The 11,493-nt window shown below is 39.5% G+C and overlaps 2 protein-coding genes and 1 long non-coding RNA gene across 3 annotated transcripts; 1 reads left to right on the top strand and 2 right to left on the bottom strand.

Moving 5' to 3' along the window:
• Positions 1–547: 547 nt before the first annotated feature.
• On the bottom strand, positions 548–1,414 carry LOC138194306 (uncharacterized). The gene is made up of 3 exons (XR_011177916.1): positions 1,351–1,414; positions 1,040–1,084; positions 548–697 (listed from the first exon to the last, which is right to left on the bottom strand). It is a non-coding gene; the product is annotated as an uncharacterized lncRNA (long non-coding RNA).
• A 4,345-nt stretch (positions 1,415–5,759) lies between these two features.
• h1m (linker histone H1M) lies at positions 5,760–7,063 on the top strand. Its single transcript, XM_069139137.1, has 5 exons — positions 5,760–5,886; positions 6,017–6,273; positions 6,392–6,500; positions 6,579–6,628; positions 6,713–7,063. The coding sequence occupies exons 1-5, from the start codon at positions 5,760–5,762 to the stop codon at positions 7,061–7,063; spliced, it is 894 nt and encodes a 297-aa protein (XP_068995238.1).
• A 919-nt stretch (positions 7,064–7,982) lies between these two features.
• On the bottom strand, positions 7,983–10,876 carry LOC138214580 (transmembrane and coiled-coil domains protein 1-like). The gene is made up of 4 exons (XM_069176354.1): positions 10,859–10,876; positions 8,941–9,269; positions 8,724–8,859; positions 7,983–8,282 (listed from the first exon to the last, which is right to left on the bottom strand). Exons 1-4 carry the CDS (start codon positions 10,874–10,876, stop codon positions 7,983–7,985), a joined length of 783 nt encoding a protein of 260 aa, XP_069032455.1.
• Positions 10,877–11,493: the final 617 nt, after the last annotated feature.

The raw sequence follows: 11,493 nt of genomic DNA, 5'->3' as shown, positions 1-11,493 counted from the left end.
TTAATGTTGTAGACATCATCTTATATCAAATGATATGTCCTGATGCACAGTGTCTAAGGAAGAGCAATGTGTGACTTGTTACATGTTTTATGGTCTTGACTGCAATAATTTGTGATTTACTAATGAAAAATGTAACATTAGTAATTCTGTTACCTGATTCTGGTTTCACAGAAGTGGTCGGACTGCAAACAGTGGGCGTGCGAACAGTCGACTCTGCAGCAGAAACGCACAAAAAAACTTTTTAAATCCTTTTTAGACGTCATGTGTGATAAGTTGCTGTTTAGATGTACACCATAGTTTTAAGCAACAATTTTGGTTCTTCACATTCTGCAAAAAATAACATGTCGCTCAAAAAAAACGTGATAAAGAACATGCCAAGTAATAAAACAATATATAAAATAAAATTGCCAGGAAACAGTTGTCAAAAATAATTCTTTGCTAAAAAATAATATTAGCATGCAGCTTTTTGCTCCCCTGTTGCTGGATTTTTGGGATGCTCAGGCAACAAGCCAGCATCAGTGCCAGACATAAATGTATGATCTCCAGTAATAGCCAGAAACATTAAAAACATTCACAGCAATACATCTTAGCGTTTTCGATAGGGTCAGAAGAATCTCACCTATAAAATTGTCATTCTCAGTTTGTTTGACAGCAGAGGTCATATCAGTTGTTGGACTGAGATTAGCAGTAACTGATCCTTAAAAACAAACAAATATGATATAAACATCAAAATAGAAACTATGTCAAAAATATTCATAAGTTTCTGAGATAATCTTTCTTGCTCATTTGCTATCATCTTCTTCCTTTCTCTGTGTAATAAAGGTATAAAATGCTACAAAAAACAATTTTTAAAAAGTCATTTTGACCAAGTGACACTCACGTAAACATTATATAAATATATACATAACCTGATTTTTTTTTTTTACAGGAAATACAGGAGTGGAAGCATAAGGCCAGCTAATAGTATGACCTATTATAAATCATGGTCAGTAATTTTTGTAAAGTTCTTGATATTCTTTAAATATTTGTTATGTCCTACCTGTGGTTGTAGTAAATGTCCAGAAAGGCGTCAATCTGTGTGACTCTGTTCATAAAAGATAGATTAGACTTTTAAGTTTCTCGTGTGAATAACTGTCAGAGATGGTGTGTTTGTGCATCACTTGAACAGGCAGCAATATGAGATAAATCTCAAGACATTTTTAATTATTTTTTGCTCTTTTAGCTCTGTATGTCAGCACATTCAGTTTACATCAATATATAGTAATATCTGTGTGGGAGGACATCCTTTTGAGACGCAGTGCCCACCGTTTAGGGCTTTAAAAGTACGTGAAAATATACGTCATGTCCTACCTGTGCTCATGGTTGATGCTGACTTTGTTCTGGTCATGATTGATTCTCTTTCCAAAATATCTACAGGTAAAGGATATCAATGAAATTAATTTGCATGCAAATAAATTGACATTTGTGCTAATATTGTCATTTGTGCAAATACTTAAACAGATTTAGAAGTTTTTTAGCAATGCCATGAACATTTCTGTGGCAATTGAACTTGATAGTCAACCCACAACTGTGATCCTAGTGTTTGTTGGAGTTTTGTAAAATTTTGGAGAGATATTCAAGAAGTAATAATATTTTTGTGAACCGCAGCTGCACGTTCTGCTAATTAGCTTGTGATATGATAACATACGAAACTAGGATGCTGAAAATGTTTGCATGCTGACAGATCCAATCTTGACTCTGCCTAAGTACAAGGAGCTGCTAGCATGGCTGTAATCTTGGTGGTAATTCAAACCAAAACAAAGATGTAGGCAGCATGACAGTGCTGTTGTACTGTCTGCTCAATCTACTCCAACCACAACCTCATTTTGGCCATCGCTGTTCTTAGAACCAGAAATATTATTCTGTTAACTTGATCCTTTCTTAAATAGACCCAGAGTCTGAAACAAAATAAACTAAACAGACATCTTACTTCTGATGTCATAGAGTCTAATAAAGATTTCAACTGATATACAAATGAAGTCTGGTTCAAATGTCAATGCAGACTGTGATTCATTAATTTGCCCATTTAGTAGCAGTTATTTTAGTCATTTTCATTAACGTCAAAGAAGTGTTGTATCACATATTTTGTAAAGTCAATAAGCATCTTTGACTCACCAGTTAAACTGTATCTATCACTACGAGGAGACAAAGAGTTGGGTTCACTTTCTGAACTGTAATCACAGCTGACCTCCTTTTGTTGAACTGAATGTAGAAATCTCTGAAAATCCTCAAGTGTGACAGTGAACAGGCAGAACCACTGTTTCTTGGAGTTCCTTTTCTTCTTTATGGTTGTTGTTTCAACTGGACGACTTCCTTCTCCAAAGTACAGGTTACATGTTGTATCATGTTTCACAGATCCAGGCAGAGAGCAAGTCAAGAGAACTCCGTCTCTATCATAGTGAAGACTCATCTGTGGTTTTAGACCTACATGAAGATGAATAAAAAGTCATTATATATAATGAGCCGGTCTGCAACAAAGTACAGCACATGTTAGCTGTGTAGCAACAATTTCACACCCAACACCTCATCTTACCAGTGACATTTTAACGTTAGTTATCTTGCACACCATCTGATAACAAGTCCAAGCATGAGAAAAGTACACTCACTACGTATGTTGATGGAGGATATGTCACTGTGTGGAGATGGAGAATTTGTATCTCCATACGTTACAGTGTAAAAACATTTCAGTTCAACTTTAGCAGGTAAAGTCTGATGTGACATCAACAACAGCTGAGTTCCTGTCAGTGTCGTCAGACAGGAGAACGTTTCAAACGTTTTTCTGTTCACAATGTAGAAATAACACCGGACCACGGAAACAGAAGATGGAGCCTGACAGCTCAATGTAACTGAGTCTGTCTCTGTGATCACTGATGAATTCACTGTCAGTTTCACTAAATGAAGAGCTGAAAATTCAGAGGTGAAGACACTTTATTTCAAATTCTTAATAGTTCCTTTAATATGATACTCCTGATGAAAATTTTGGATTTTATTGAGGAAGTGAATTTTCAACTGAATTGCGGCTGGAGCTCCGAAAGAGGTTTGTATTGGTTGTAAAAATTTAAATGGTTTGGAAAAATGTTGTATATACACTCCATCTTTTACAAATCTTTGATTGATAACACAATAATGTCATAGATTTTAGTTTCAGTGCATGTCCTACCTGTGGTCTCACATGGAGTTAGAAAAAAAATTCTAATTCAAAACCCAGAACAACAACAATCAGATAACAAGAATAAACTGAGACTGACCTTGTAGGTTGATCTCCTGAAAGGAATCTGTTGGACAGTTAGTAAGTTAGAATTGAAACTCAAACTGGTCCTACCAGCCTGATCAAAAAGTGTAATAATAATAATAATAATGATTAAATAAACTATATAATAAAATATTAACTAAATAGCCTACATTAAGTAATAGACAACAACAACAATGAAAGAACCTGATAAGAGGTTTAACTCACAGAAGAGAATGATGAGCAGCAGGTGTCTAGCCATGATGAAGCTGAATAATGTGAATGTACAGAACACAGTAGTCTATCGGACTTTGACCTACACCTTCATTTAGTGTCATTGTGTTCTCAGGAAAACCACAAGATCAGAAGTGAGTCACACAAACTGGCCACAGAAACAAACACTTTACATAGACTTGCTTTAACTTTTAGCACATATGCCACAGTGCACGTTAACTAATTTAAAAGAAGTTGTTCATCATTTCTGTTGCTCTCTTGTTTTTCACAGAGTAGCTTATTTGCAAAAATAAAAAAAAGAAAGAAAGGAGGGGTGATACATCGCAGTAAGTCAAATAGGCCTACATCAAAACTGAAAACATTTACTGACGTCATTTTAATATTTTTTGGGGAGGGTTGTCACCATTTCTATCAGTGGTGCTATGTAGATACTGTTAACACAGAGCCAGGGTTTCTGTTCCCACCTGTTTGAAATCTTTGTGCAAAGCTAACAGCTGTTGGCTGCAGCTCCGTGTTAACTACAGAGACATGAGAGTGGTATTATTTTTCTTAATATTGACAAGAATGCCAATGAGTACAATCCCTAAACCTTTATCTTTACTAAACTGGTTGTGCTTCCACCTCTCAGATACTTTACGTGTTAATTAAAAGCTAGAAAACAGCAGCTACAACCACAGCTAATTTCTCCAAGAAAAACAGCACGTGACTTCCTGTGAAGTAATTGAGATCATTGTTCAGACATCTGTGTACTAATTCCTCCTGCTCCTATATCCAGTTAATACAATTAAGTATTAATTATTAATTAAGTCTCAGATTTAGATTTCCTGCTACACTGGGTCAAAACTCTCTATCATTCACTCTTTCACTACACTAAAAAAGGAAACACAATACTTTACTCAACAGTGAGCTGTGCTTGAGATTTTTACTCATCGCCATTATTTTCTGTCATCACTAACAGCTGTTGACTCAGCAAATTGTACTCTTTGCATCTACAAAATGACGTGCGTTACATTGTGGGATTAATAGCAGAAAGTACAGTAGTACACATGCAAAGTACTGTGGGATATTTCAGGGAATTATTAGTTTTTCTTTCCCTTTTGTTTTGCAACACCTACAAATATAGTCACATGGTGTTTCGAGGCATAAGAAAGAGCATGGCAGCATTATCACTTAATTTGTGTTGAATTATTCAAGCACTAACCTTTGGTATCTTTAAGCCTGGGTGAGGAAAGGCAGATGCAGGTGGCTGCGGGACTGCCTGCCCGTGTCATTAATATGAAGGAAGTACCACAACAACATCAACACAGGAGTTTTGTATGGGCACAATCCAATCCCAGTGCAAGCATTATACATCCGGTCTATATTGCGTGAACACAGAAGAATCACACAATGGATCACTTCTACCACTTTTGCCAGCAGTGGTACAGTAAAGGAGGGGTCGTTCAAAGCAGAAAATTTGCCCCGAGTTACGATGATTATTTGCATGCTCACATCTGTAAGAGCTGACATATCCTCTGGGGTGTATACGCACACCACCAGGGAGATAGCTGCTTTTATGCACCTTTTAAAGATGTTTGGTTATAGGGCGTCTGCTCTGCTGCGGTCTCACCACATAGCTCCGTTGAGTCAATTACCTAAATGTGGCAGGTCAAGTACTCAGTCTGTACTCTGTGAAGTTGATGTAACTGTCACCATGATTGCTGCTGGTAGAGAGCTGGCGGTTTGCTGCTGAGAACAACAACACTGAAGCCACTGCAAAGGTTACAAAATAAAAAAAAATAAAAATGATCTGATAAGAAAACCACCTGTCTGACAATTTGTGAGCACGTTAAGCTCGATCACTTTTAATCCACAGCTTTAATGTGTTTGGCAGTTTAAATGTATAAATATTGTATGCACTGTAGAACAATCTAGGTCTAAAAGCCTCAAGCATATTTTCTCAAAATGAGAAGCATCTTTAAAATAATGTAAAAGACTGACTGACCGTGGTGAGGTCCAGCCAAAAGGGACACTTCAAAGATGACATTCAAAAGAGCCTTACAGAAGATGGAAGTTCACCTCGAGCACTCTTGACTTTAATTCACTAATTAATCGACTGCACCTGGTGTGATGCGATCCACCTGTTCTCAATTTACCAGAACCGACTGCATATATACTGAGAGAGCGGAGACACCAAAGGTACAGAACCTGCTTTTAGACTTCCCCGAGGCTGCTGTTTGTGTACTTATTGTTTTGTTACGTGTTTTACTTTACAAAAATGCCTCCCAAAAAGCCGGCGGCAGCAACACCAGCACCTGCGGACTCCGATGACTCCGATGACTCGGACTCCGATGACGCGTCCTCGCCGTCCGACAGCGACGATTCGGGGGAAGAGGACAAATCGGGTCTGTGTGCAAACGTCATTAAGTGTTAACGATCATTAACAACCAAAGCTTCCCAAAAAAAAAAAGTTGTATGGTCAGTGTGAAAAAAATGATTTAAAAAAAAAAAAAAAGGCTATTTGTTCCTATATAGATGCGGCGGTGGTGCGAAAACCTGCCGCTCATCCCTCCACACTAATTATGGTGAGAGAGGCAATTCAAGCACTGGACTCGCGCAAAGGGGTTTCATCACAGGCCATGCAGAACCATATCAAACAAACCTACCCCTCCGTGGATTTGATGAAGTTGAAGTACTTTGTCCGCAAAGCCCTGAAAAAAGGAATAGATAACGGCATGTTGGTGAGGCCTGCCAACGCCGCTGCCACCACAGGCGCAACAGGAAAATTTAGGGTAAGAGGTCAACTCTGTAGCTGTGTCCCAAAGGGTTAAAATCGTTGTTGTTTTTTTTGTGTTTGTTTTTTTTTTTAAATAATCATCACGAATGTTTTTTTTTTTCCCCTTTCTTAAGCTTGCACCAACACTCAAACCATCAAAGCCAAAAACTGAGAATGTGGATCCCAATGTGCAAAAAGCTCCAAAAGCAGCTGTGGGTGGAGCCAAGAAGCCCAAGAAAGCAGGTATGACAAACAAATTACATTGATTAATATAATATAAGCTCTTATATGGTGTCTATTTTTTTAATTTGGAACTTAAAGGTGCTACTAAGAAGAAGGATACTTCAAATGAACGGCGCAAGTCTTCAAAGGTAAGCGGTGTGGACTAAGACTGGTGCGAGTGACGACGTCCTTTTAATGTGGGTGAGATGCTAAAACAGTCTATCTGTTTTTAGGATTCAAAGCCTCCCAGAAGATCCAAGAAAGCTGAAGAGCCTGCTTCCTCAAAGCCTGCTCCGGCAAAGAAGCCAAAAGTTGCAAAAGGGGAGGGTGAGGGAATCTCCGAGTCAACCAAAACTGAAGCGGCAAAGACCACCAAGGCGTCCAAGAGCAAGGCTGCTAAAGCAGGCAGTGATGCCCCCGCCTCTGAAGCAGGCGGTGATGCCTCTGAAGCAGGCAGTGATGCCCCCGCCTCTGAAGCAGGCAGTGATGCCTCTGAAGCAGGCAGTGATGCCCCCGCCTCTAAAGCAGGCAGTGATGCCCCCGCCTCTAAAGCAACTCGGAAACGAAAGAAGCCTGCAGAGTAAATGTATCTTTATTTTTATACTGTTTATTTGTAATAAAATCTTTGTTTTTGTGTACCTTTTTTCAGTTGATATTTGAAGCATCATGCCTTTTGTACTGTTCTTAGGATACACGATAAGGACACTTTAACAGAACTGGCGCTTGGTTTGACTAAAGGGCCCCTAACATTTTCAATACCAACACACGGGCTTGCGTTCCAAATAACATACTTCTGTTAGTGCATTTACAAATGGTGCTCTTGCATGTTAGGACTCTTACTAGTGTGATTGTAGGAATTTTGACAGGGAAGTGTCTTCTCGCACTGCCGTGAATAACCGCGTCATGTGAACGCATCACCCGACAACATACCCCCGCAGCTTTAGTTTAACCACAAGTGACCATGATCTCGTGCCCTCTGTTCAGCACACTTAAAACGCACCGACGTCTGCCGAACGTCAGTATGATGGTACTTGGTGAAAAATAAACACTTTTGTGCATGTTCTGCAGCAGCTAAACTTGAAAATTATTTACATCTCCTTCCTCCATGTAGCCAAGATGGCGACCATTAAGGATGAAGCGTCCTGCATTTCACTTTATTTTTTTTAAGACCGTCTTGAATGCGCCATCTGGGTACTCGTCGTGCACTGCATGTTTCATTAGTGTGAATGCACTCAAAATAGTTTTACTGCGCAAGTACACCATTTGGAACACGGCAATGGTGTTGTTGCCTAAGCCCTGACTTGAGTTTAAGATGTGCGGTTGATGTCTTATGAGAAAAGTATTTTAACATTTGCAAAGCTTCTTTTTTGGAGATTAAAATTCAAATTTGACTTGTTCAACTTTTGAGGCTGTCGTCGTGGGAGATGAAGCGCTTGTTTTAGCACCATTAAGTATTTTTTTTCTTCCAAAATAAAGATGCGAAAAAGATGCTTGAATACATTTTTATTGATTCTCTTCCCTTTTCAGGATGACTGCAAAAAACTTGCTCCAGATGACGGAGAGAACAACTATAGAAAGCAGTGTAGAAAGCATGCGGCCAGGTGTCCTCATCAAGGGCAGAATACAGTGAGCCACTGTGGAAAAAACAACTAAAAGGACTGCCATAACAGCCAGCAGTACATTGATTAGCTTTCCAAGTATCTGTGCTGGGGGATTCTCCAAATACTCCTGCTGTACCACCTGCTGCTGGTACTGCTGCATCTCCAGCTTGAGGAGATGTGTCTGACAGACCTCCAGCGCCTCCTACAGGCCAGAGACAAAATCAAAGAACTCTAATGACTAATCAGGAGTTAGATATGTGTCCATAACCTTTGCAGTGTGCTTGCATATCAACACTCACAATGTTGAGTGCATCAGTGCATTCACACTGTCAAATATGGAAACATGTACCCGGATTTTTTTGTTTTGTTTAAGACAGGACCTCAAGATTAGTAACTTCATCAGGAACCAACATTGGGCCTTTATCGGATATGTAGCAGTGTGCTTGGCCCCGAGAGCAGTTGCCTGCTTTCACTGGTCAACGGTGGGAATAACACTGGTTCAAGTAATCACATCAGTTTATTTAAAGTCCTGAAAGTGATTCATCTAAACAGAGTGCAGTCTTTATTAATATTCTTAATCACACCCGTCTTTCTTCTCATGGCTCGTTAAAGCATGTGAAAATGGTTAATTCTGGAGACTTACATGGAAATCAGTTGCTCTTTTGTCTGACTGATGAGCAATCTTGTCCTCTACGCTGGCTAATTCCTCTTTCAAGTTTGAAATTTCATTCCGATACAGTTCTGTCAAGTCAGTGAGTTGCTCTTCTAAAAGGTCACCCCTACAAAACAGTGACAATAGTACATCACAAAGAGGCTATGGACCTTTCAACCCACATAGTACTATAGTAAGCCTGTGCTACCTGCATTGTTCCTCTTGAAGTGCCTCCATGACCACTGCGTGGTCTTGTTGGTAAAAGGCTCTCATGTTTTCAAAGCACTCCTGAAGTTCTCTTTGGTTTTCTCGCATCTCTGGGATCTCATGGTATATGGTATCAAAGCTTGAGGCCTGGGAAAGGTCAGCGGTATCTTCCCTGGAGCTACCTGGTCCTCCAGCAGAGCCGCAACAGTCATCGTCACTGTCGTACATGAGGCTGGGCTGAATCTCCCCTGTGCCAAGGGTCCTCGTTTCTCCCCGGGTTTCATTCAATTCATTCAGGGCTGCAATGTTATCAGTGCTACCGAACTTGCTCTGGATGAGGGAGGACACCACAGCGGCAGAATTAGTGGCTCGAGAGAAGATGCAGAGGCCTCATGTCACCTGTAATGTGCAGGATTTGGTTGATAGGTTGCTGTTCAGGCTGAAAACTTTAGTAATACAAAACCATGACTTTTGGCATGCTCAAATGAAGCTCAGTACAAAGACACACAATGTATACAAAGATTAGATAATCAATCCAGAGCTCTGTTTCAGGGTGAGACTCTCACCATGAGACCTCCACTGTAGTTTGAGTGCGGTTACCGTCTTAACCCATATATGTCATCGACTGACGCTATGTGAATTAGATGGTTATGTATTATTAGATAAAATAATAACGTGTGGCTTGTATGTGGATAAAATGACAAACTAAAAACATTTGGGGCAGACTGCTAAATCGGACTGGCCCACAAAAACACACCTGGATGCTTCATGTTGTAAAGAAAAGTTAAATGATGTGATTTGTAGAATATGTTAATTAGATAAATCAGCACATTAATTATATTAATATAAAACAGTAGGTAGGTGCAGTCTGAAAAACCAGCATGACTCCTCACACAAACAAGCATCAACAAAAACTGTGCATTAATAATTAAGGTAGCAGATCTTTCCCGCTGGTCGATCTGTACTTTATTAAATTGTATTTCTATTTTTTTTTTTTAACTTTCCACTCTATTAATGGCCATCAATTAATGGACTAGTGAGATTACAATACAAAGTGAATGACGCTACGGTAAATATAGTAGACAAATGTTCATTTTAGTGGCTTTACTTCCCTTTAAGCACTTTAAATAGCATTTGAACTCGGTCTGCACCAGCAGCTGTGTGGTGTAAAACTACTGATGGTCCTGGACTCACTGGAGCTTAATACTCACCAGGGCTGTAAATGAAGTGGTCGGAGTTGGGACTGCAGTGACTTCCGGAAAGTGTTGCTAACAAGCTATAGTGACAGATTTAATGCTAAAAACAAATAACCACGAGGTTCGCGTGAATAAATTATAATAAATTAAACCCTGATCGTCTTCAGTGGTCTGAACCCTTGTTGCCGTTTGCTCGTTCAGCTTTCCGTGTTAGCAACGTAACTTTTCTGATTATATGGACTTTTTTTTTTTTTTTTTTCCTCTGAATCAAAGTTCGTGAACGTCTGAAGTTGATCAATAGTGCACTACCACCAAGAGTGTAGCATTAAGTAGCAGAAAATAATCATTATATTTCCATTTGTGTATAATCACCTAAAACAGAAGAATCGTTGTTGTCACCTTCGTCTTCCACAAAACCCGCCAATACCCGTCACGTTCCTACAGAAGCCCAGGAGGGACAAACCCAAACACAAAGGTTCCGTAGAGGGGATTTGACGTTTCGCGGCCACCGTAGATTGGGCATTTGTACTGGCGAGGAGATTCAGCCGGTTGCAATCTGCAACCGCACCGCTAGAGCCTACTAAATAAAAATTAAAAAAATACTGCTCCCTCAGTAAGTTAAGATTTTAGTAAAAGAAGAAAGCCGGGTCATGTCCTATTTTATATACCGTCAATGGTCAGGTCCAAATATTGAAGCAGAGGGGTTTGCCAGCACAACTTCACCTTCCTTCCATAGTGCATCGGGGAGGGCAAATTTTGTTTAAAAATGCCCTGTGCACCTGCAGTACAGCCACTTGGGTGACTTCATTTTTTTTTTATCTGATGAAACATCTCAAGATTGTGTCGGTTGTAAAAGACTGACTCTGCTGCAAGCTTTGTTGCACATCCTTTCACAGTAGTCATGTAATGTTAGTTTTGACTAGTGGTATCTTTCTCTACACCTTTAACAGGTGAAGCTGAAGTAGAAATTCAGCTTTCTTGGTGACCTCCATCACGGACCGTTGGTCAATGGAGGAATGAGTGGTTAATTAAACTCAAGTGCTAATATGTCAAACTTTTTTTGTCACTTTTGCAATTAGAAAGGCAGCATATCTGGAGGATGATAAATTACTCCAGACATTCCCACTTTATTCTTGCCTTTACTGTCACTGCCTGAAGTCCCATTAACCCTCTTTTATGTTAATGTTTCCTTGACTTTTTGGCCAGGGGTATTACTGATTGTGACATGTTAGTTTCACACACACTCTTCTTATATTTGCCACTAACCAAGTGAACCAAAGTAACCCCAAAACGAGGCTTTTCGCAATGTAATATGCATATTATGTGACTTCATAACATTGGAGACAAATACAAGTTAG

Source organism: Embiotoca jacksoni, unplaced genomic scaffold (assembly GCF_022577435.1).
Source record: "Embiotoca jacksoni isolate LCO1_2020_lvr unplaced genomic scaffold, fEmbJac1.0.p SCAF_1, whole genome shotgun sequence".
Classification (NCBI taxonomy): Eukaryota; Metazoa; Chordata; class Actinopteri; family Embiotocidae; genus Embiotoca; species Embiotoca jacksoni.
This window is presented reverse-complemented; position numbering and strand designations above follow the sequence as displayed.

What these genes read in the sequence shown, in the direction of transcription:
- h1m (XM_069139137.1), top strand. Translation starts at nt 5,760, where the DNA reads ATGCCTCCCAAAAAGCCGGCGGCAGCAACACCAGCACCTGCGGACTCC. An exon ending in GGGGGAAGAGGACAAATCGG is followed by an intron (nt 5,887 to 6,016) that starts GTCTGTGTGCAA and finishes GTTCCTATATAG; the next exon opens with ATGCGGCGGTGGTGCGAAAA. An exon ending in CAAGAAGCCCAAGAAAGCAG is followed by an intron (nt 6,501 to 6,578) that starts GTATGACAAACA and finishes TGGAACTTAAAG; the next exon opens with GTGCTACTAAGAAGAAGGAT.
- LOC138214580 (XM_069176354.1), bottom strand. An exon ending in CTTCAAGAGGAACAATGCAG is followed by an intron (nt 8,860 to 8,940) that starts GTAGCACAGGCT and finishes ACTGTTTTGTAG; the next exon opens with GGGTGACCTTTTAGAAGAGC. An exon ending in AAAGAGCAACTGATTTCCAT is followed by an intron (nt 8,283 to 8,723) that starts GTAAGTCTCCAG and finishes TCTGGCCTGTAG; the next exon opens with GAGGCGCTGGAGGTCTGTCA.